This window comes from Pseudorasbora parva, chromosome 9, assembly GCF_024679245.1.
Source record: "Pseudorasbora parva isolate DD20220531a chromosome 9, ASM2467924v1, whole genome shotgun sequence".
Taxonomy (NCBI): Eukaryota; Metazoa; Chordata; class Actinopteri; order Cypriniformes; family Gobionidae; genus Pseudorasbora; species Pseudorasbora parva.
In genome coordinates, this window is record NC_090180.1 from 31,320,521 (window position 1) to 31,346,980 (window position 26,460).

Sequence of the window (26,460 nt, forward strand, 5' to 3'; positions counted from 1 at the left end):
AAATATTGATTGCATGACACATTTTTGCTCTTTTCAATGTGCATCTGTTTATAGACGTATAAATGAGTTATAGCCCATTTTTCTGTTTGTTCATGTTATGATTACCTTTTCTTTAAGAAGTTCAGCAAACCTGCTGATATCAAATACCCTTTTTTAACTAAACCTGCTTTAAAAATGACACAATTTGGTATAAATGCAGATTATCATCTCTGCCAAACACAAGCAGATTATGTCCTTCCAAAACATTTTTCAGCAAAACTTTTCAATATTCACATTAAATCAATTTAAACCTAAGTTGACGAGTACTTTCACACCATATATTTTCAGAATATGTATTACTCACCTAGAACCTTTTTAATGAATGTGAATAATTTTGCTCTTTTAATGAGATCCTAATCTATTTTATTGAGTTGTACAAGAAACACTATTGTACTATATAATCTATTTGTATGAAAATAATCCATATTAATTCTATGAAAACTTTTGATATTTAAATTTTACAAATGTTTTAAACAATGTTACACATTATCTCACATATCTATCTATCATCTCATGATATGTCATATAAATGAATACTACACTTGGACGGGTGAAAGATTAAGCTCAGGTTAGATGTTGTGCTTTTAGGTCATGACGCCCTGTCTCATCGTGATCAGTTTAGCCCCATATCAGAGATGCATATATTATATCAGCTCAAATGCATTTCCTCAACAGTAGGGTGCTCGGACATGAACTCTGTTCCCTCAGATGTCTTCAGGATTTGAGGTCAGTATATGTCAGGCAGTTGTGAGTAGTTCCTGTTCCAGTAGCTGCCGTTATAGAGCCAATCAGGAGCTTTGGTGTGAGGGTTCGGCCCCTGATGAAACCACCTGTGTGTGAACATGAGTTAAGGTGTAGATCATTGCCAATGTTCAATACTCACAATAGCTTTGCATATAGACACATGTAGATAGTAATCACTGCTGATGTCTGTAAACACACAGACGCTTTAGGGCTGTGACGCACCAAGCCGACGGTTGGCCGTTGGGCTGTCGTTGAACAGCTCTAGTCTGGTTTATACTGTATAAGACTATAATCATTGTATTGTTCTTAAATGTTATACGGGCATCAGGTAGCAAAATTTTGGCTTCACCCACAACAATTTACAAGTTCATTGTTCAAGTGTGATGAGATTCAGATCTGTGGAATCTCCTCCTGTCTAGAATGAAATGTCATCGCTTTACTGGCATAACTGGATCACTAATGAATGAGGATCAATTCAGTAAGAGTTCTGTTTGTTGTTCAGATCAACCTCACTTAATGAAAGGGGGTGGCCATGTTAGCACTTAGAAGAACCCTTAGCAGAGCCGATTGGCCCTATACACTCACTACGCAGGCTAAATAGGGCCCCACAATTGTGCAAGGTCCCGCTTCCCCCTTGTGTCAAAGCGTGTCTCATTGTTTATAACTTATGAAGTGGGACTATCTGGTCACGACGAGAACAAAACACTATGAGAGTAAATAGCGGAAACAGCAATCAGTTAAACTTGTGTTCTCTCCACTCCAAGTTTGAGGTCAGCAAATAACACTGAAGTTAAGTTTATGTTCATCTCTCTCTAGTCCATCCGTCTTGGTAGCCTAGCCAGGCAGCCCATCTTTTGGTCTGGCTGTGTCTGCTTGCTTGCCAGCCACTTCCAAGGCTGCGTTCAGTGACTTTGTGCCTGACTTTGACCCTATTTACTTGGCTCACGGGTCAGGTAGGAGGGCTGTAGAATATCCTGCTACTATCATGTGATTTGATTGGCTAACCAAACCTTAATGAGCACACCTTTGGTTTCTTACTAATTAAGCCCTAGTATCAGTGTGTTTGGATGGAATAAGGAACATACTTTGCAAGAACAAAGAAATGTGTTCGTTTTCTCGAGGTGGCAAGAACAAGAACAAAGTTCGTCATGGCCAGGACATTCATACTTCACGAGAAAAGCAGGTGCCGATCATCTGCGTTTCTCCGCATTAACCACGCCCACTTTAAGTCTCTGACCAATCACACAATAGTTCTCGGACACCCGCAAGAAAAAAGTTCTGCTCAGGCGATGTGTTTAGAACAAGCTGCGAGAACTCCTAAACCAGGACTGCAAGAACAAAATGACGTCATTTTGTTCTTGCAGTCCTGGGAGCGAGAACTTTTTTCTCTGCTCTTGCGAAGTATGTTGCAGCCTTTAGCCAGCTTTTCCTTGATTCAGACATGGCCTGTATAGAGTTGCTGAGTACTTGACAATAAAACAACAATTACCTGCATGTCATCAATGTGAAATGACTACTCCTACATGTCCAATAAACTCAGAAAAGAGATAGATGACTGAATGAGTTTTAATGGGCCCACCATTCTGGTAGCTGGAATTCCTTCAAAATGTCTAAAAATTACCTTCTTCTGAAATGCTCAATGTGCTCTGATTGGTCTGTGGAGCAGTGTGTTGTGATTGGTCAAGCACTTCCAGCATGTTTGTGAAATGTCCCGCCCCTTTCCATAACCGCCTGTTTCAACAATCTACTAACTAACTCAACCAGGCCCGTTTTTATTCTGCGCATGATATATTTAAATGAGGAATATTGTGATGCATTTGTTCTTGGCGGAAAACTCAAAACTACAATGGAGGCGTTTCAGGGAGTTCATAAACGGGGATACAGATACAGAGAAGAACTCCCACTGGACGGACGATTTTATGCTCAAACAGCAACATTACACACTAAAGAGAGATGAACAGTAAAAAAAAAGCAGTAAAGCTCCCCTTTAACATTTCAAACCTTATTTTCCATTCTTCGTTTGATTTGGAACGATTTTTACGAGCCATGCGTTGTTTTTCCTCCAGTCTGTTCTTCTCTGCACTTGCTGCATCTGGGGAAACAGCAGCAATGCAATGTAGTTTTATTTTTATTTTATTATATGTAAAGTTGAAAAAGAACTGATGATGAATGGATGTCGCCCATTCCTGAGGGCAGGATGTTGAATATTTAAGATATATAATAGTTAATGCAGCAACATCATTCTAGTGCTATTTTACTATTTTTGCACACTATTATAGCTTATATTTTAAATATGCTTATATTATATGAATATTTTAAATATGCATTTATTTATAGTTTCCACTGATTAGGTTGATGTGCTTTTGTCTTTTTTTATATTTCTACTTAATCTACAACTAAAATAAAACTTAATTGTAATTATAATGCTTCAACTTAAACCTATTTTAGATGCCAAGGCAACCTTTCTTATTTTCGTTTAGTTAAAAACCCTCTCTGATAATATTTTATTTTAGCTTTGTTTCAATGGACAGTTTAGTTAACCCTTAATCGTCCCTCAAGTAGGGTTAACGTTTAAGTCCCTTGGGGTCAGATCCCAAACCTTTACAGAGCGATTGCATAAGGAAATATAATTTTTTTATATGGCAAACCATATATCATTTTTTATTTTTTTTATTTCTCATCTGTACATTAATGCTGTTTTTGTGGATATTTTGTATTTTTTTTTACCTATTTACTGCACAATTATTTAACTATGCCATAAATTGGCTCATGGAAAACAATTTTTTTATGAAAAAATTACTTAAATGATGATTTTAATTAAATATTTTTGGACATTGCTCTATGTGTTAGGGATAGAATACTGCCATCTGCAGGTTTGTCGAAAAACGTTGCAATGACCACATTATCCACTAGAGGTCCATATAGGGACTCATTTCACTTTCACTTCATTTTTCTTGATACTTCAACTTCTCCTCACAATTTTATGATATATATTTTGTGAATATATATTTAAACATTCTAAAATACATTCAAAATCTGTATTTTTGTATTTATTTTTGTTGTTGTATGATATATTTTGAATTATTTGCTTTTGCAAATTATAATAAATACATTTGCAGAAATGTTGCCACTTAAAGACTGTAATCAGATATTTATTTCAGAAAATTATTTATCACAAATTATTTATTTTTTAGGACAAGAAATTAATTTTAGAAAAGTAAACAAAATGAACACAATAGAAAACAAAACAAAACAACAGCACCAATAAACAGAACAGGAGTGAAGAAGTGTGTGTGTGTGTGTGTGTGTGTGTGTGTGTGTGTGTGTGTGTGTGTGTGTGTGTGTGTGTGTGTGTGTGTGTGTGTGTGTGTGTGTGTGTGCGCGTTTGTGTGTATGAGACAGAACCTTATTTTTTCCCCATACACCTCTGTTTGTGTGTATGTGCATGCGTGTGTGTGAGTGAACATGCTTGCTCCATATTGCATTTGTGCTCTAATATTAGTCCTTCATTTATGTATGAACATTTTTCAGATTTATGCCACTTTTGTTCATTTTATTTGCCATTTTCAAAAAAATACTCTCTGGTGCAGTCACATACATGTGTGTGTTTGTGTGTGTGTGTACATGTGTGTGTATGAGATAGAAAGTTTGTTCCACTTTGTGTTTATGCTCTAGGAACATACCTTGATATTATTGTATACAATTTCAGATGTATACTGGATTTAGTTTATTTTGTTTTGACAAACAAAGTGAAAAAAAAATACTTTTTTACATTTTCCCATTCATTTTCAATGTGGGGTCAATCTGACCCAGAGGGACTTAAATGGTAAAAAAAAGTTTTACACACCTTTAGAACAACCAAATCGAGCCCAGATTTTGTTAAGCCCATGTTTAGATCAATTATTTAGGAAAAGTCCCAGAGTCTCATGGCCCTGAGATGAAGGGAACACTTTTTAAATATGGAGGAAAAGTCCAGTTGGGGTCAGCTGGACCCCAAGGGAGACACAATAAAAGGTCAGGGTACCTATGTGTCCGCTCTCTAGGGCTCTGATATCAGGTCTCAGACGACAGTCTGTTTGTGGAAGAACTCGCTCCATCTCAGCATCCAACTCATTCAACTGCAGAGCAAATGATGTAAAGGCGTAATACTGACAGAAAGAGAAAGAAAGACAGAGAAGAATAATGACAATATGTCACAAAACAGGAATACTTATTTGTATGTATTAACAGGGGTTGGAAAAAGGCATACAACAACAACAACAAAAAATAGTACAAACATGTTTTTGGTACAAGTCTTGCATATTTAACTTTGGCTATCTCCAGACCAATTTAACCTCAATTTAAAGGTGTCATGAACTGGCATTTAAAAAAATATATATACTGTTGTCTGAAGTCAACTAATGACGTTTGTGTGGTTTTCTACATTCAAAAACATAACACATAAGTAATAGGCTATTTTCTACACTGTTTTTGAGGCTAGGATTGGATAATATTTGCATATTTAATGAGCTTCAGCTCCTGTCAGATCAGTTCACATGAAGGTGCGTGCGTGCGCCCAGATCAAGAAAATATTATTTCTGCCGATGGGCATACGTTTTGGTAGCCCGTCTGGAAAACACACAGCCCCGGGACTACTATTACATATAAAAAAGACGTTTTATTTACATAAGTTTGTTGCACCATTCCTGTCGGATCCAATATAGAAGCACAGCATTGTGTCTGCAAATCCAGCACCTGAGACTAGTTTACAAACGATTCCGCATTGAAATGAAGCGAACACACAAATGTTCTTCCCTACGTGAGCTGGAACTTCATTAAAAATAAATGTAGTATCACACATTCCTAATATTAGGATCCAAAGGAAGCTTATGCTGCAACTGTTCTTCCATATCTTGCTATCTTCTTCAATGTGTTTATTGCAGGCTAGCATGATCCGATGAGTCGCTGGGCGGGGCTACTGAAGTACACTCGCTTTTTATTCTGTAGAGGCGGTGTTTCGCCACTAGATGACGTCAGGATGAAGCACACAATCGTTTTCTGGGCCTGGTGTCTATAAAAGCTTTTCTTTGACTAACAAGGAAGTTTTCATCTCTCTATCTCTCTCTCTCTCTCTCTCTCTCTCTCTCTCTCTCTCTCTCTCTCTCTCTCTCTCTCTCTCTCTCTCTCTCTCTCTCTCTCTCTCTCTCTCTCTCTCTCTCTCTATCTTTCTCTTTCAGTTCTCTGTCTGTCTCTTTTAATAATGAAATTAAATAAATGTTGTAGCCTAATTTGCTCATATAAAAACATTCCGATGGCTCTACTTTATTTAAAGCGACGGTGTGCTAGAACCAACGAGACGTAAGAAAACAACCGTCATTTTAACCCGTCTCTTAAAAAACATCAGTTACAGCTTTAACTTGTTTTTAACTTGGCAAATAACCATGGTATAAGCGGGATAATCCACGGCTAGCCATGAATTAAATTATTTTAATGCACGGCCTAGAGGCAACCACCCTCCGCTTCGCATCGGGCGTTTCTTCGGCTGTATGCCGTGCATTAAAATCCTTTAATGCATGGCTAGCCGTGGATTATCCCTTACGTGTTACCTGTTGTTCTTCATAGCCAAACCCTTTTCCACTTTAATCTGTTTGAAAATTTAACTTTTATATATTTTTGGTGCATTGGTGTATTTAAACATTCAGACTTATTTTTGTTATTACAAAAATAGTTCTTAAACCTCTTATACTATGACAACCCTTTTTTTGCAACTTATTTCAATATTGTGATATTACCGTATTCTGTGATAAAAGCTTCAGCAATTAATCGCAAAATGAAAAATTGATACCGGCACAAGCCTACACTTGTATGACAATCTATAGGGTTATTTCTAAGATTTAAACGCTCAGCTTTATTCAATATGTTGAAATAATTTCCACTGAAATGGACAAAAAGCTCCTCCCCTTTTTAAAATAGCCAGTAGCATTTAGTATATCACAGCTTGGCCAGAGCTGTTGAGCTTGGTAAAGCCGCAGTTTCCTCCTAATTTCCATATCACTTTAAAATACAGCATTCTGTGCAGAATTCAAATGGGTTTGATACATTTTCTGGTCTGTGCCAACTTGCGCATATTGTCCACACATAAGTGCATATTTACACGGTCTGAATCGTTCTCTATCCCCTATATAGTGAACTATTTGCCATTCACCATGTAGAAAACAGTAAATGTGTGAACAAATGCTTTCATCCCCAGCTTCAGCATCTATTTATAATGTAGGGGGCGGGGCTTCAGATTCTAGAGAACATTTGATTGGACAGAAAATCTGAAGAGATGCTGAAGTGCAGCGTGATGTCATCAAAATCACTGATCCATATCGGTGGAAGTGATAGACTAAATTTTGAACACTTATTACTTGTAATTGTGAATTCTGTCATTGTTTCAGAGCATACTAGCTTATAGATAACATTAAAACTAACATATTCATACTAAAAGACAAAAACTTCCATTTAATAAAGAGTTTAATCAGTGCTGAATGATAGGCTCAAAAAATAATATTAAGAACAAAAAGATTTTGTTACATTTGTTACAGGGTGGTACAAATGGCCCATCGATAATTGAAACAAATGTTAATTTACACATAAATATAGCCAAATCAAAATACCTGCACTAGGACCATTGGACTGTGAACAGGAAGGGATTTCAAATAATGAGAAATTTGATTCTATTTCAGATAATGTTAGTAAAAAGTCACATCACATATGATCATGACTGATCATTGCTGTCACGTCCAGCGACATGTGCTTATCCGTAGCCCACATTATAAGGACAAGGGCATATGACAAGTAGTGAAATATTTTGCATACTTTTCCTGAGTTGTCTGGTCGGGGTGATATCCTCCAGATGAGCTCACTTCCTGGAATCACCTGCACGGTCTCTGTCTCTGGAGGAGGCATCTCATCCGGCTCCTCCTCCGCATTATTACTCTGCAACGTTTGTAAAACAATCGACATTGATTAATGTTATCGGTTACACTTTATTATAAGGTGATATAGTTACATTGTACTTACTCAAAAAGTACTGAGTAATATTAACTATATGTACATTAACTATTAGTGTTACGGTTAGGGTTAGTATAGGGTTATACATCCTTTACTGTTATTACTGTTATAGTAAATAGGCTACTTGTAGGAACGTGTAACTTAACTAACTACACCTTAAAATAAAGTGTTACCATGTTATTAAATACACCAAGTCAATATCTGCTCTGATGGTTTAAAATCCATATATATGTTCAAGCAACATATTACTTAAAAATGTAAAAAGAATAAATATTTGTGTCCATTATCTCGACAGTCACCTGTGCACTTCCTTTCCTGTCTTTTATGTCAGATTTCCGGTGAGCGTCAAATGTCGCTGGATCCACAGAATACAAACACTCTGTCCACTTGCCATAGATAGCACAGATCTTTTTTTTACTAGACAGACATAAAGACAATTGTCATATTACACAGTTTATTGTGTGTTGCTCTTTATTAATGTACAAAATTCTTTCTGTTGTAGATTGAGAAGGGTCCAGCTGCGGCTTGGGCATTCCCGTCATGAAACAAGAACGCCTATTGGGCGTTCCTGGTAGCGTCTCATCGACCAATCGTGATGAGTTTCTCAAGGCACATGGGTATGACGTCATATGCGATATTTTTTCCCCAAACCAGTTCAGCGGAAATGCCCTGCAGCCGATTCTAAACATTTCATTTGGCCATGCCAATCACATTAACGATTGCCTACACCCAACCCTGATCTCTAAACCTACCCATCACAAGACAAATGATGCGTTTTCACATAAAAAACAAACAAAAACGATTTAGTAAGTTTATAAATCCATTTACATTGTGGACACACACACACATAATGGTTTGTTTTGGCGTAGACATACATGCGGAATCATGCGGGGATGATGGATCGTTTAGGTGTAGAGATTCATGCGGAATCACACGGCATAGACATAAACATAGACTTGGCTTTAGAACGTGCCATGTATGTTTACGCAAAGTCATGATCTCATGTTGCAAGATGTTGTTAGGATGACAATTTTTATTCTGGTCTGCTTCAGCCCTCTAACAGATTCAAAATGACTGAGATGGCCAATCAAATAGAGCGAGCGTTACTGTTCACAGAATCTGAGTGGAAATCCCAGCACAACGCTTTAGTTTTAACAGTGGAAGAGTGCGAGGTAAGATGTAAGGTGCGAGGTAAGCCCTTTTTGGCATATCAGCCATTTAATTGTGCATGTGTTGATATTTTAAAATAAAACTACTTGCAAAATGTTCAGGTGGATTACTTTACAATAGATTCTAGATTATTTTACCATTTTCTTTCTTTTCTTAAAGTGACTTGTTATGGTTTTTGCATTCTGTAAAATGGAAAGTACGCGCAAAAATATGATATGAACTGCTATGATACGAAAAGAGTGGAATCGGAACCGCCTAAATGAGTCAATTTGAATCTCACTGGGTTACGGTTCTACGTCACTGGAAATTATATTTGCATAATGCTGTTGTACAGCATTATGTTGTACGTTGTCCGCCCTCAAACACGCCATTTTACGGATGACTCCTTCTCAAATCTCATCGTTCATCGTGGGATTTACAAAACACTTACTCTGGAAAGTCCAGTTTATTTGGACCAGCTTGCTCCTTAGAATCACAACCTGTAAGTTTAAATAATTATTGATGTATATATTTTCTACTGGGTGTTCAAAATACAAAGTTTTGTGTTTTATATTGTGTAAGTTTCTAGGGTAACTGGCTAACTCTGAAATACTTCTGCCACTATTACGTAAAACTGTCTATTAATGCAGATAGACTGTCTTTCGGACTACTCTGAGTAAAGATAAAGGATGGTGCTAGATTTGATTTGCAAACTTTAATGTTACATCAGTCATTCACGTTAGTGCTCGGCTAACCTATGTGCAGCTATAGATACATTTCCCGCATGTGCACCGCAATAAATTAGAAAAACACATGGGTTTGTTGGGTATACATGGGTTTGATGATGGTTATACTCTTGGTAATGCTGATGGTGAGGAATTATAGCTGCACAATCTTGTAGCTCAAAATGAGTAGTGTATCACTGAGAAACATCCTGCTTAAGTTGTCCTTACGATGGAGGTGCGGGTTGAATGACTATTAAAATAACTATACCGCATTTTCCGGACTATAAGTCGCTCCAGAGTATAAGTCGCATCAGTCAAAAAATACGTCATGAAGAGGAAAAAAACATATATAAGTCGCACTGGACTATAAGTCGCATTAGGGCAGAAGCAGAGCGGGAGGCACGCCCGCTCGCGTGCACTCGCTCGCGCCCACTCACTGTGCATAACCAAGCAGAAGAAAGAAAGTCTGAAGTGAGAGTTTGAAAGACTGAAGACTGAGTGAGAAACTTGTGAGGGTTTTCTGCCCAAAACCCGAAAAGCAGACGTTACTTTAATTATAATGAAGAAAACAAAGAAAGCTAATCGCGGACTGTAAGCAAGATGGCAAGAGCTGAAGGAACGAGTCCACAGATGCTTGAACTCTCTGCCGGGAGAGGCTCAGCCGCGTGAGACGAACGCTGTGTGAATCGTTCTCGGCTGCATATTTTACTACATGCAATTTGTAATTTGCAGAGTAAGATTTTCTTTATGGGGGCATTTTGTTTGTGTTCAGTCTTTCTAAGTTGTTGTCTTTAAGTTAATATTTCAGTTAAGAGTTTTTTTTTCTGTTTTCAGTTATTTTTTTCAGGGGCAGGCTACAGGAGCAGCATAGAGCGCCCTCTCGTGGTTATATGTTTATTCTTGTCAGTCAGTATGAATTAAATTTGATATATAAGTCGCACCTGAATATAAGTCGCAGGACCAGCCAAACTATGAAAAAAGTGTGACTTATAGTCCGGAAAATATGGTACTCATTATTATACTAACAGGATTGATATAGTAAAATCAATGTCATTGTTACTGTCTTTGCAGTGTGTACAATCATTGAGGAATGAGGGCTGAGGAGGCCTCTGGAACTGATGTACAGTTATGTTAATGAAGGTTTAGCTTCCGACAAGCGATGCAAGCGGTACACTAAGCACAACAAAGCAGAGTAGACCAATCACAACAGACTGGGCCATCAGGCAAATCAGAACAGAGTTGGTTTACGGAAAGGAGGGATTTATAGAGACCGTTTCATCTGATGAGTCTTTTGAGAATCGCTGAACAATGTGGTGATGTGCAATCTTCGAAATACAAATTAGGATCTTTTTAATGAAATCTGAGAGCTTTCTGTACTCTCCAAATTGTCCGTTGTGTCAATAGAGGGACAGAAAGCTCTCAAATTTTATTAAGAAGGTCCTCATTTGTTTCGAAGAGGAACACATGTCTTACAGGTTTTGAACAACATGAAGGTGAGTAAATTATATCATTTTTGGGTGAACTATCACTTCAAATCACAATTTGGATCCAAAATGGCCTATCTTTTTGTTTGTTTTTCAAAAATTAGTATAAAGGGAAACAAAAAGTGAAATGTTCCAGTGCTGTTTTGTAACATATCAACCCTCTTGGAACATCAAATATCCAATCAAATTAGTGGATCAGAGCCAACTGTTTAAAGAACATCACATATTTTGTTTACCACACTGAAGAATAAAACTGAACAAGGGAGATGTCTCTGGGACAGAAATGTCACAAGATATTTGCCATTTAAGTCATGTTTACATACCTTTTATCAAGTATGTATCCTTCCACTTTATGCAACTCTTTTCCAAACATGCCACAAGGCTTGAAAGTCAAACAACATTGTTCCCCAGTTCTGTTAAAAAAATACAGTGACATCATTTGTGTGCAACAATCTAATTTAAACTCTAGTTTCTAACTCTTTCATGATATTTGCACTTACTTATGATTAATAATTTCAACATTTCCATATTGCTCAATCCACAGTTGTCCCATGATAATGTTATGAACGCAGCAGGTAGGGTTGGTCCAGGTGTAGGCTTCATTGTGGCTGAGGAACAATAAATTAACAGTAAATGTGCTACTTAATAAATGTTTACGTCTGTCAGAAAATGACCTGCTCTTAAATACACACATGCTCCTCAAGTGTACTGGTGCACACACAAGGCACAAAATACAAATCACTCACAGAGGAAGGTCTAGGGTGATGATTCCACGAGGTTCGGCCTCCACACTCTTTCCCCAGAATTTGAGTTTCGGATAAATGGAGCCATGGAACATGAAGTCGCTCTTTATGCCCTCGGCATGGAAGGCACTGACCGGTGGATGATGACTGACCTGTTCAGAGATCCATCTGAACCCCAGATCCTCTCTGATGACAGAAAAAAACACTGACGTGATCAGCTCATTTGAAACATTGACATGGTCGGCTCATATGAGACACTGACCTGAGCAGCTCATAGGTTTCTCCCAGCAGAGGGTTGAAGGGTTTGCCTGTCCTCTCCCACTGCGAGGCCACCGCTGACACGGCAAACGCTGCCACACACTCAAAAGCCAAAGAAATCTGACATTACTGACATGTTAACCCACCGGTTTCACAGACAAGGCTTAAGCAGAATCCCAGACTAGAATGAATGTTTGAGCTTTTTTAACTGAAAGCATATCTTAAAGGGGTCATTTGATGCGATGTCTTGTTTTCCCTTTTCTTTAGTGTGTTATGTAGCTGTTTGTGCATATATAAGATCTGCAGAGTTACAAAGTCTCAAACCCAAAGAGATGTTCTTTGTAAAAGTAAGGGCTCAGCCATGTCTTAAAGGTCCCGTTCTTTGCGATTGCATCTTTCAAACTTTAGTTAGTGTGTAATGTTGCTGTTAGAGCATAAATAATACCTGTAAAATTATAAAGCTCAAAGTTCAATGCCAAGCAAGATATTTTATTTAACAGAAGTTCCCTTTCAAAGCCCACAGCGAACGGCCGGTTTGGACTACACCCCTGCACTTCCTTCAGGAATGACGTCACTAGAACCGTTTGTTGACTAACCCTCCGCCCACAAGAACACGCAAAATAGGGGGTGTGGTATTGTTGCTCTCCCACATGGAGAAGAGCGCGCATTCAGCGCTTGCATCTCCCCGTTATGGTAAGAGACAGGACCTTTCCGGGCAAAGTGCGCTAAGCTGCTTGTCCAATCACAACACGGGAAGCGCTGGCCTAATCAGAACTCGTTACGTGTTTCTGAAGGAGGGACTTCATAGAACAAGGAAATCATCAGGCCATTTTTAGGACAGAGGAAACAGCGCTGTACAGATAAGTCAATTGTGTGAAAAATACTGTTTTTTTTCCACGTGAAACATGAACTCATGTTATATTGCACACTGTAAACATAATCAAAGCTTCGAAAACACGCAAAGAATGGGACCTTTAAAGCGCTTCATTAGCGCTTCAAAGCGCCCACTAATCAGTCTGCAGCAGGGGCGGCGTTTACCTAAGGCAGTTGCCATACCCTGGGGTTCAGACAAACAGGGGAAATAAACAGCTCATGATGCCGGTCTTTAACTCTGTTGCAGCTTTGAAAAGCCCATTTAAACAGCCTAACGCCATGTCCTAACCAGACGCGATGCGACAAGATTTCCAGCGGAAAACCAGACTTGACCCGAGATCAATCAATCAAAAATCACAGCCAATCAGAAGAACGTGTGGGCGGCCTCTCTGCAATTGCACTGACTGCATTCGCAACAAAATCAATAAGTAGACTACAATATCGAATTCTTAAATAGTACACAATTTTAGCATGATTAAAATACACACTAATTATTTTCTAAATCATTTAATGCACCTTGAGAGTTTGAACATAGTTTCTTTATTTTCAAGATCTGAGGTGAATTATCCATTGTTGCTTTCAGACATAAAGGTCACGAAAAAAGGATATATACGGCTTCAGATTACTATTGTTCAACATTCACTGCTCGTTAATCATCACACGATTACTTTATCTGGACAAACTCAGTATCATCAGACAGATTAAAGACTTGATATTTGAACACATGGGTTGCAGTGACATTAAATTCTTAATTTATGTCAGGAGTGCATTATAATCAATCCGTTATGAACGATATTTTGAATAGATTATCAGACTAACGTTCATTCTCTCTAGTCTGCACTGGCTCAGTTGTGTTCACAGAGATTGCAAAGAACAGCTTTCAGTTTAGCTCTTATTTCAAAAGTGCTCATATTTGGAGAAATATTGACATATCACTTTGCAAAATACTTTGTCATACAGAAAACCATTTCTATTAATTTCCCACTGAATTGTTTGATTTAAAAGAGTTAAAACATGCGCAGACCTCTCTCTGGGTCTCTTCTTAATGATATGCATCGGATATGACTCCGGCATTCATTTGCTCTCTGAGGTATCAGTCTTATGACATAATCAAAGCATGATGTGCTCCTCCTGTCTGTTGACTTCCTCATTCTGGCTCTGTGAAGAACGACCCAATTCTACATTTCTACGAGTGAACTAAGAAGCTAATAAACACACGATAACTATGGAATAAGGTTTTTGTGTGATTTTTCATGTGATTTCGGCTATTTTATATCAATAATGGATGTTTACATTATGACTGCTAACAGGTGTAGCGATTAGCTCCATATAAAATGATAAATATAACATGTTTTAACATCACCATTCGAATAAAATCCCCATTATATCGCGACAGGAAACTAATAAAAACACTTGATGGTGGTCTAAAGTGAGATAAATAATGAAGGTGTAATTTTAATGTTTTAAATTGTGTTATGTAGCTTAATGCTAACTGAAGCTTTAATGCACCTGTTGCAATAAGAGCTTTGTCTATTTATGTTTCAATAATTCACAGAATGTGCTTTTAGTTTAGTTTTAGTTTTTTTTTTTTTAGATTACTGTCGCTTACTAAAGGAAATACTGTGCTGGCCATTTAGCCAGGCATACATGTTATAATGAATTTGAATAATAGCTGTTACAAAACAAATGATTCATAACAAAAGAATAATTAGGATTATGTCTCAGACATTAAAAAAAGTGTGAAACGATCGTCGAGTGAGCACATTGAAGCATTAATTGAGCTGTTCTCCTCACCAGACATTAGACAAAAGACTGCAAACGTGTCTTCATGCCAACAAACTTATTTGATAAAAAAACATGTAAAAAAAACAATCCAGACATGGTCTTAGAAAATGTTTCATAAAATTCATAGTTTTGGACATAACAGCCTTAGATTTTAAATAAAGCATGAGCACACCTGTGCCTTCAATTTAGTTGTAGTTATAAGTCATAATACTACATTTACATAATATTTTTTATACATGAATATTTTATACATGTTTCAGCCTATATATTTCTATATTTATAACTGTCTGAGCAATTCTGAGTATTCAGCTGTAAATTCTCAAGTGTTGGCTTTCTAAATATATATTGGTTGTGTGTATATTCAGAATACCGTACGAGCAGCTGTCTTTATGCTATGAGCATGTCTAAAGGCTCCATTTGCCAGATCGGGAGATTTTTTTTTACATTAAAGCTACACTGTGTGATATTTTCCCCCATCTAGCGGTGAAAGGGTATATGATCATCCAGGGAATAATAGTTTCTGTTCCTCTCAATTCTGATTTCGTTTCAACTCCTACGGTGGCCGATTTAGTCCAAGATTAACATGGCAATCCCCATCTTCACATTCGACACGGTGCCATCGAGTGTTAAAACGCAAAAGGCAAAGCTTGAATTTATGGGTATGTCCCTCTTTGGCTAATGTACTTTCAAGATGGAGGCGCAACATGGCGACCAGCATTCGAACCCCTCACCCGTATGTATTTTCAATGGCATATTATAAACTTACGAGAATACTTTATAACTTGAAAGAAGTAAATATACATTAATGAGCACATATATTTTTTGAAAGAACTAAGTGTTTTTAGCTTATAATAAACTAAAAAAGTTACACAGTGTAGCTTTAAATAAAGCACATAATATGCACTTGTTATGCACTCTTATGTGCTGTTCCAGCCACAACGCCCCATACATAAAAATAGTAGCCTAAAATAAAATAGTAGCCTGTGCACAAAGGCTGATTCTAAGTCCATCTTTACAAATACAATCTGGCGCTTCTGACTCACAGACACAGCCTGAAAGTATGTTTTTATTTTTTAAGAATTTGCTACTGACTATTCGGATGTGAGTTTTGAGCAGTATAGAGTAGCGCTTGCTTGTTGTTTCTATGATCACAAATGCAAACTTACCATTCTCATGCGTTCTAATCTTGCTGGCAAAGTTGATTGACCAGCTTTGTCATCTGCATTTTTTCGCATCAGATTCAGGCTTGAAATTGATATGGTAGTACCGACATTATCACCTGTCAATATTGCTTTGGGAACTGATATCCCAAATATGGTACGGGGCGTAACAGTTCCATCACATGCTTAAGTTATTCGGGCCAATCACAATGCACTGGATCGCTGGTCAATCAGAACGCGCGCGCTTTTCAGAACGATGAGCTTTGTAAAAACATCAAAGTTGTATCACCAAAGCTTTTTGGGCAATGACACAGGTGATCATTGGGGTCCAGGCACAATTTCTTGTGTAGATGATATATAGTTATACAAAGGCCACATCTATTTTTAAATAAAATATGAGCCTTTAAAGAGTTACTTCAACAATTAGCATATGGCTTTGTATCAGTAGAAACCCTGGAGTATATTCGAATGATTGTGCTTCCCCCCTCATATCTCCCTGAGACAAGAGATTTTTGCATTTTATTTCTGGAAAAAATCCTCAGATGAAGCAAATATCGTCAATTTGCGTCTTTGGTGGAATTTTTGGCCAGAGGCTAAAGACTACAGCCAGTAGAGGGAGCTATTTCCACATGTTTTCCTGGGGGGTGGGATCACACTCACAGCTCAGCTCACAGCTGCAGTCATTCATGTAAACGGAGCGGTGCAGAGCAAAGTGAGTATTTAAACTTCTATTAGTTCATATGAAAGTTAAGCTTCCAAAGGCATGAAATGAAAACACACCAGACTAAACACGCGCTGTGACTGTATGCCACGAGCGATTACCTCAGCTCTCATCACGAGAGCTCATTCAGCTCATTCATCACAATGAATGTAATCTGACTCCTGCAGTGTTTGTGCCGTGACTGTCGTGCGGCGACTCACTCATTATATAGAACAGACACGTTCTGTTTTTAATTGTAGTGTCTGTTCTCTAACTGAGCTGATTTTATGAAAATGAACGCAATGGGAAAGGGATCCAGTAATCCAGTGATCCAGTAGCGGTACCTTTGGGAGTGGCCTCGTAAGGCAGCGAAGCATTCTCGGAATTGTTGTTTTTTATCCCCATGAGATTTTTATCTTTTCTTAGTCTAGAAAGCACCAAATTCAAAAATAAATTCACATTTCTACAACATTAATGACCCAGTTTAAATACAGATGCATCTTCCCAGCACTGAAGTACCCTTTTATTGTGATATATCGGCTACTATATTAAAATAGACAAATAGCAGTAGTGTCTTTTCTTGGACATACATCCAGTCAAATTTGTAATTTGACAAATATGTTGTCAATATCATTAGGATTAAAATTAGGATGACATAAATTAATGGTCTATAAGTATGGTAACACTTTTGGTATTTTTTCATGATTATTTTATTACTGACAATATACCCACATCAAACTCACTTGTTTAAATCGTTATGTAACAATTACATCCAGTCCTACATTAACAGTGTGATGCAGTTTGTTTCATGAATATTTTCCTCAGCTCAAAGCTTGAGCTTTGTCGTACTTTTCTTTATATATTGACTCTTCAGTTAATGGATACAGAGCCATCAGATATACTTCAGGTTTATAGTGTATAATTACATTTTATATTTTACCTAAAGTGTTTGTATTAAACCTACAATTCCATTGATGTAATAGTTATTCACTACTAATTAAAATGTGAATTGTATTAACTTAATATTATGTCAAATATACATAATGGATTCTGCATGCTGAAGGTAATTAAATGCAATGCATACACAATAATTCAGTTCAAAGTCTCAAAAACATAAAAAAAACCCTTTGTTTTTTATAAATAGTGCTTTATACATAGTGAGTTTACTTTAGCCAATCCTGGAATTATAAAGCTGAAATTCATTGTTCCTGACATTTAAAAATGTAAGTAAATACAAAATTATGTGCATCATCTTAATTCAAATTTGAATGGATTTGCAAAATAAGCATCATGTCAAAGATTGTATACATTAATGGTAGCATACACGTGTTAATATAGGCCAGGCTTAAAAATGCAATGCTCTGTTTTACTCAATAGGCCCCTGCTCTATTTCTCTATTCACCAAGGAGTCTTTGGCCTAAAAAATAAAAATATATATTTACCTTCATTCTTTGGATGGAATCTTGTGAAGCGTTGGCCTTCTGGATGAGGTATGTGTGTTCCATGTATTCAGTTAGTCTCTGAAGAAAACTCAAAGGCTCATTAAAAATCACTGGCATTGTGATTTTCGACAGTTCCTGTGAAGATTTAAAGATGAGAATAACACGCTGAATTAGAAATCATCTGGCACGAACATCATGCAAACCTTACAATGTTTGAAAAATAAAGTGCCTGAAGTTGAAGAAACACAGTGTGTGTAAAAATGATTTTGACTTACCATCCCGATGCATTTTTTTAGAACGCTCCACATACTGACATTGTTTCGAGAGAACATAGCAGCAGGAAGAGCCGACCTATTCCAAAACGGACAATGAAACAAATTTCTCTATAAGTTCAGAACTGCACGGGTAATTGGAGAAACCAAATTCAAACATGTATTTCAGAAAATATATTTAAGCAGTATTACATTAAAAGTGCTGTTTTTCCAAATATTAGCACGGCTGTAGACTCAGACTATTGTATACTATACACTACAGTACAAAAAGTTAAAAAATAGACCAAAGCAGAAGTCACTATGCAGTGTCTCAAAGCGACACACAGTAGTGTTGCCTAGATGACATCAGGTATAAAGGCTTACCCCATACCATTTACATGATGTTGTTCACAAAAGGACACCAAGAAGGCAGCAGATAGTTTATCAGCTTTGTCTTGAATCACCACACAAACGTCTATCAGTATCAGTATCGTCTATAAGTATTGCATTCATTTTTGTCGCACATTTGCTTTTGGGAATAAACCATAATGGCAGTTGTATGTAAACATCACATAAGAAAGTCTATAAATAATGAATATTTTAATTGGCTCACACTTTATAGGTGTCTTTAATTATCATCTACTTACATAAAAGCTAGGTACAATGTACTTATAGTGTCGTATTGCAAAACACAATACCATTTTGGTGGTATTGGTAGGTTTATGGGTGGGTTAAGGGGACAAGAGTGTAATTATAGATGTAATTACAGAAGCAGACATTGGGCCATGAACTCCACTAAATCCCTAAAGGTGTGCTGTGATATCAGCACCTTCCACAGATGCTCGATTGGATTGAGAGCTGGGGAATTTGAAGATCAAGGCAACACTTCAAACATGTTGTTGTGCTCCTCCAACCATTCCTGAAAATGTTTTGCTTTGTGGCAGGGTGCATTATCCTGTTGAAAGGCCACAGCCACCGGGGAATATAATTTCTATGTCTATTATTTCAAGGTTTCCCAGCAGAACATTGCCCAAAGCATCACCCTGCCTCCACTGGCTTGCCTTCTTCCCATAGTGCATCCTGGTGCCATGTGTTCCCCAGGTAAGCGACGTACACACACCCTACCATCCATGTGATGGAAAAGAAAATGTCCAGCATCAGACCAGCTAGACACCCCACAAAAGCTGCAGTTTTGGAGATGCTCTGACCCAGTTGTTTAGCCATCACAATTTGGCCCTTGTCAAACTCACTCACATCCTTATCCACAACTTTCCTGCAAGTCTTAGTGGGCGTCGCCATGACACTCGATACTTCCGGTTGACGGTAACTCAGTTCCGGTTTAGCACACATAGCAGTTATGCTGCGTTCACACCAGATGCGAGTGACGCGAATAAATAGCGCTATTCGCGCGAACTTGGATGCGTGAACATTTTGACTCCAGTCACTTCATTCACTACACAACAGACGCGAATTTGCGTCAAGGGAGGGGCTTCTGCCAGGTAGCGGCAGTCGTCAGAAGGATGAGCCGAGTTAAGGCTGCTCTCACCGGGGTTAATGAGCGCTGAGCGCCACTGAGCGCCTGGGTCTCACAACTCCGAAAGCTACTTGCTTCCATAAACCATGCAACATAAATGGACCAGTATGACATGTTGCTAGCACCCTACGCACTCCATTCAATGCCCAACGAGCTTCAAATAAACTCAAGAATTGTGATGTAGAAGTAATATTTATATTTTAATATTTGTAATTGTTGAAATCATGTCAGACATTGTCAATAGACTTTTTTTAATCAACATGAAAATAGATGCATGAACTTCAATTAATTTAAGTGCATTGTAATAAAAATGACCATTTCATTGCTGTAAATTTAATTATTGAGTTTATATAATATATAAGTTTAACCTATGTAAAATACTGCAGTACAACTGCATAATTTTTTGCAAGGGGTATGTTTATTGTTTTCAATAATTTACAGATTTAATGTGTAGCAAGACCGTTCTAACAACCTAACGTTACCTTCCAAATAGAGACCTGCACTCCCGCGGGACCCAGCACAACCGAGTGCGGCGCGGGCCGCGGGGTAATATTTGATGGGTGAATGCGGATGCGGGCGGCAAGATATTATTGTGTGCGTGTCGCGTGAAAATCTAATTATTTTGCGGGACTCCCACAAAGTGGAAATATCTAACAAAATAAATAACTAGAAACAAATAAACCTTTATTTATAATAAAATAAAATCGACAGGCGCATGGAAGGAAGGTAACTCTTGCGTGGATCATAGGAAAAGCCAAGCCTACCACACAGTGGCAAAATGTCTGCGGCGCATAACTATGGTGAACCGCTTAGTGCTACAGATATTAGTAAGTTCTTGTAAGATAGTCAGATCCATGCGACTATCTGGGAGATGTGATCATTTTGCCTGAAGGGTTGTTGTAAGTCTACTCCTGAATCCTGATAATACAACCAAGCGTTTAGCTGATAACAGTACAGACTAACGTAAACCGGAAGTTCGTTACCGGCGTGTTCTACGTTGCCATAGCGATCATGGGAAAGGTCAGAGTTCGGGAAAGTTGTGGATACTTGCCGATTTTTTTCAGCTTCTAACATGTCAACTTTAAAAACAAAATGTTCACTTGCTGCCTAATATATCCCACCCACTAACAGGTGCCGTGATGGAGAGATAATCTGTTATTCACTTCACCTCTCATAATGTTATGCCTGATTGTTAATGTAAAAATTAATTGTATCGAATAAATAATTTAAATATAATTACATAGTTAAACACCAACATGTCCTCCAATTAATAGGCCTTTAAAGGTCGTTTGTCACTTCCTTGAAATACGACCCATAGGAGCATTTACTAAAGTTGCGCCCCTATCGACAATATTTTAATGAATTAAGTACGGCGCACAGGAGCGTTTTCTAAAGTTTTCCTTTTATTGACAGCAGGACACTTTCTTTTAAAAGCATTTTTCCCTTTTATCTGCTTAAAATTTCAGGTTTTGCATTGCTCAGTTGGTAGATCATTGCACTATACAACAACAACATGTGATCATATGATCGTGAGTTCGATCCCAGTGAATTTTGCTCATAAAGTGTGTATGCACTATAAATTACTGGGTAGGTTTAGGGATGGGGTGGGTGTAGTTGTAAATTTAAAAATATATATATTTTTGCTAAATGGAAATATGACAAATGGTGGTAAAAAGTCCAGACATTGCATTAAAATGAACACGCATTTTGGTTGGTAACAACAGTCATACGTCATTTCATGACGTCAGACGTATCTCGACACTGTCATTATTTTTATGCGAGCTAGAGGGCGCATGACTTTAAAACGTAAATATAGGTTGTAATAAGGTGCTTGAAAAATGACCTATATAGTCATATTTTTTGGAGGACAAGTTGTTAAAGACTTCCTCTTTTGGTCTCATTTCTGGAGGTTTTATGTAGCCACCAATATCAAATTTAAGACTAAAGTATGTTGTAGGACTGTATGAAAATCTGACTGAAAGAATGAAAACACCTGCTCTAGATACTAGAAAACCAATTGTACAAGAATGAATTTAGGTCCCATGGATCATGACATTCCTTTCAACTAGCTGGAGAAATGTTTGCAGGTGTTTAGAGCCTTCCTACCAGCAGCCATATCACCCTGTAACCCAAGACTGGTTTCCCAATGAAGCTAAGCAGGCAAACTAGGGAAAACTAGGTTTGCTGGAAGAGGTGTTAGTAAGACCAGCAGGGGGTGCTTAACCTGTGGTTTGTGTGGGTTCTAACACTCCAGTATAGTGATGGGGACACTGTACTGTAACAAGCACCGCCCTTTGGTTAAGATGTTAAACCAAGGTCCTGACTCTCTGTGGTCATTAAAAATCCCATGGCACTTCTCGTAAAGAATAGGGGTGTAACCCCGGTGTCCTGGCCAAATTCCCTCCATTCGTTCTTACCAATCATGGCGTTCTAATAATCCCCATCCACTGAATTGGCTCTATCACACTCTCTCCCCTCCACCTATCGCTGATGTGTGGTGAGCACCGTTGTTCTGTGGCTGCGGTTGCATCTTCCAAGTGGATGCTGCATACTAGTGGTGGTTGAGGACCCCTTACATGAGTGCAAAGCACTTTGGTTGTACAGTAGTACATATGAAAGCACTATATAAATGCCTCATAAATGTATTCATTCCCATCTTTGGTTTCACGATTGCTTTTGTTTGTGTAAATCAGATTGTGTCAAACCAAACACAAGTGTAAGATTATGGAGTGCCTCAAGTCTCTGTCTTAGGTCTTCTATTGTTATATCTGCATCAAAATGTGACCATCATTATAGAAGGAAAATATATTTACCAATATATATGTGGTGTGGCAAGCAGCGGGCGAGGGACCGCGAGAGCGGGCCGGTGATTAATGTTAACGAGTGCCAGCTGCGTGCCACACCACAATATATTACTTCAAAATATATTACAATATATTGTAAATACATGGAATAATATATTGATAGTATTATACAATATATTATATATTCCTGTAATATATTGGGAAATATACAAATGATTGCCGCTTTCATATATTGCAATATATTGGCAAATATAAATAATAAATCCCATATTATGTGAATATATTGCCTACATGATATTTTCCAATATACTGCAATATATTTTTGTTTCGTTAGGGCTATATGCTTTATGTAGCTAGTTAATGGCATATAGTTTCACTCAGCTAAACAAATACAATGGACTTTACTTACATTAAGTTTAACTGCATGAACAGAAGCAACAACGAATACTACTAATATGCAAAAACTGGAAATCTTTTTTTCTATCAAAAATAAGTGATATACTTTTATATTCACTGTAATGCGAGTTGACATTTTAAAATGAGACAGGAAAACCAAATCCCATGATAGAGAAGCTATACCTGTGATTTTTGACTCCATTGCACTGGGTCGTGTCTCCCTGGTTACCGTCCCCTGACATGATGTCTCCGTCTCTGGGGTCACAGATGAAGCTGTGTCAAAAAAACACCAAACGATTTACGGATATGGCTCTAGAAAAACCATAAAATGATAGTAAAACCATTGTCCTTCAAGAAAAAAGCAAGAATATTTCATTATTTTATAAATATATCCAAATGCATGGAGCCACTTTATGGCCTTAACTACTATGTACTAACATTTTAATTAATAATATGATACAATCCACTTATTGTGTACATATATTTTACATTGTACTTACATTTTTTAAAATATCTGCATGTAATTACATCTGTAATTAATTTATGTAGTTACATTTATAATTACACTTTTGACACTTCCCTTACGCCTAACCCTACCCTTAAACTTACCCACACTACCACACCTGTCCCTAACTCTACCCGTATCCCACCTCAATATCAGCAAAAGTGTTTTGCAATACAATATGAACACGATAAGTGCATTTTACTTATATATGATGGGCCACTAAATATAAAGTGGGGCCAAATGCATAAAATGAAAAAGACTGTCAAAACCAGGGCTACTCTATCCAAAAGCATAGTAAGCTTAACTAGATTGTAGAAAAATTGGTGCCTGTAGTTTCTATGATCTAGGCTTATGATGATTTCAGGAAACACGGCCTAAAACCGTTTGAATGATTAATGGTTTACAGTGCTCCTGGAAAATTTACAATGGATTTGTATTGGACAAATTATTTGGATTGCTTTTTGTATATTAAGTATATAAAAACAGGCTTATGCTAATTAGTCACACATTTCTATCATTGAAAAGCATGTAGGATTATGAGATTATAACAGTATTAGATTCAGCAATGTGATGACATCTGTCGACTGCAGATGAGCTCATACCCCTTCACCTATATCAGTTTTTATAAATTTCACATCTCGTCTTGAGATAATTTGGGGGTTGTCTGGCTTTAGTCTAGAGTCCAGAGTTTAGTTAATATAATCATGCCTATAATGAAACACAATATATAACTACAATTGAACATGCATCATGTACTCACATCTATCAATACATGTATTTTATGAGTGCAATGCAAAGCTGGATGGATAATATAAAGAATAGATGGACTGCATTACCTTAAATAAAATCATTATGTTTATTCATGTGCTGTTATTGGTAACATAATTAAGTTTTGCATAATTAGATTAGACTCTGATCACAAGCCCGCTCTACGGTCTGCAAACTCACTGACAATAGGGTGCAAACATTTACAAAGACACTTACAGGATGGGTGGGGGGATCACAGCTGCTCAATGACATTAAAACACAAAATGAAAACTGATGTAAAAAGGATCAAATGCAGCAAATATTATGTGCTACATATAATATTTTACATCATATATTCAGTGTAAATCAGGTTTTCAACATGATGTTAATGCACCTTACATAGCCTCCTCATCACAAATGCTACTGTACTGGTCTCATTTACACTCACTTGACCTTTCTTGACATACTCTAGACGTACCTCTGACTAAATGTACATTTGACAGTGACATTAGTGAAAATGCAAGCAGAGAAAAGCAGAAATGTAAAAGTACACACCTGAGTTGCTGCTGAAGGTCTCACCTTGCTTTGCGCCCTCTCTGCTGTTCCTGTATGAGAGACTGTTGGTGCGTGAAATGGAGCACAGGAGGACAGTGTGTGTGCATCACAGCGCGCATGTGTGTGTGTGTGTGTGTGTGTGTGTGTGTGTGTGTGTTTGCAGAGCTCAGCATAAAGAGGATCGTAGAGCAGCTGATCACTCTACACCTGTGCTGTGATGAACACACACTGACACAACATACACATATAGTTCAACTATTCAACTATTAATAAATCAGTAATGTTTTCATAATTATACGCGTTTGCCGAGTTTCTTTAATAAATGCGATTACCTCAGTGGCTGTATTTTCTTTCACTGCATACTAATGTCATGATATTCACATTACAGAGTATAGATTGTGTGTATACAGCCCTTGTTTAGAAATTAATTAATGTGTACAAAAGGTGTGCAATGATAATCGACAGCTAGATAGATAGATAGATAGATAGATAGATAGATAGATAGATAGATAGATAGATAGATAGATAGATAGATAGATAGATAGATAGATAGATAGATAGATAGATAGATAGATAGATAGTGACTGACATGTGGAAGTGATTATGAAATGTGTAATGGAACAATACTGCATACTATACACTGATCTATCTTAAGAGGCTTACTCTGCTTTAACTGAGTAATCATGCTCTCATTCATTTTACGCTAACAATCTGATCCCCACATCCCCTCCCCCCACTCTCCCTACATGACACATTTTGCACTTCAGCACAGGTATAGTGTACTTCTCTTCAACTTTTTAGCTTTAAATTCACATTTTCAGTGGATGTGATTTGAGAATGACGCTGTAAAAAATAATCACAATTTTTAAAGTAATTCAATGTAAAAAGATGATGTTGTGGGACAATTTGACTTTATTCGTGTAAGGACTGGGGAAGCTGTTAAAAGCTAGAAAAATTGGTAACACTTCAGGGTTTAGTTCTCACTGTTAAAGGAACTGTATGTAAGAAAGGTTTTTCAATTAATCATAAAATGGCCCTGATATGTCACTAGACATTAAGAAATCATGTTAATTTCAAATACTTATATCACTGACAACAGCAGTCTGGCCAGGATATTGTCATTTAAAAGTTGTTGTTGCAGCCCTCAGCCCTCATAATAAACAGTTCATTATGTTAATTAATTAAAATATTAATGCACTGTATATGTTCTAAAATGTCATATTATGACCCTTTTCACAAGATGTATATAAATCTCTGGTATCCCCAGAATGCGTCTGTAAAGTTTCAGCTCAAAATACCGCACAGATCATTTATGTGAGCAAAAATGCCCCTTTAAATGCAAATGAGTTGCTGCTCCCCGCCCCCCTTATAGAGGAGACCGGATCCTTTACACAAGCTTCTGACACTTCGTTCCACAACTAAAAAGGCGAATTTCACTCAGCCAAAATGTCAGAAATAACCAGTTGTGGAGTGTTACATGTTTGCAACATTTAGACTGCACCTGGATGTTTCTGAAAAGTTAGTGGATACA

The 26,460-nt window shown here is 37.4% G+C and overlaps 1 protein-coding gene across 1 annotated transcript; it reads right to left on the minus strand.

The window, feature by feature from the left end:
* Positions 1–25,030, minus strand: LOC137089646 (oxysterol-binding protein-related protein 1). Its single transcript, XM_067453212.1, has 13 exons — positions 24,930–25,030; positions 23,306–23,395; positions 18,413–18,488; positions 18,138–18,272; positions 12,182–12,279; positions 11,923–12,105; positions 11,677–11,784; positions 11,500–11,589; positions 8,118–8,235; positions 7,624–7,743; positions 4,808–4,931; positions 2,785–2,875; positions 1–869 (listed from the first exon to the last, which is right to left on the minus strand). Exons 2-13 carry the CDS (start codon positions 23,362–23,364, stop codon positions 767–769), a joined length of 1,305 nt encoding a protein of 434 aa, XP_067309313.1. The 5' UTR covers positions 23,365–23,395; positions 24,930–25,030; the 3' UTR covers positions 1–766.
* Positions 25,031–26,460: the final 1,430 nt, after the last annotated feature.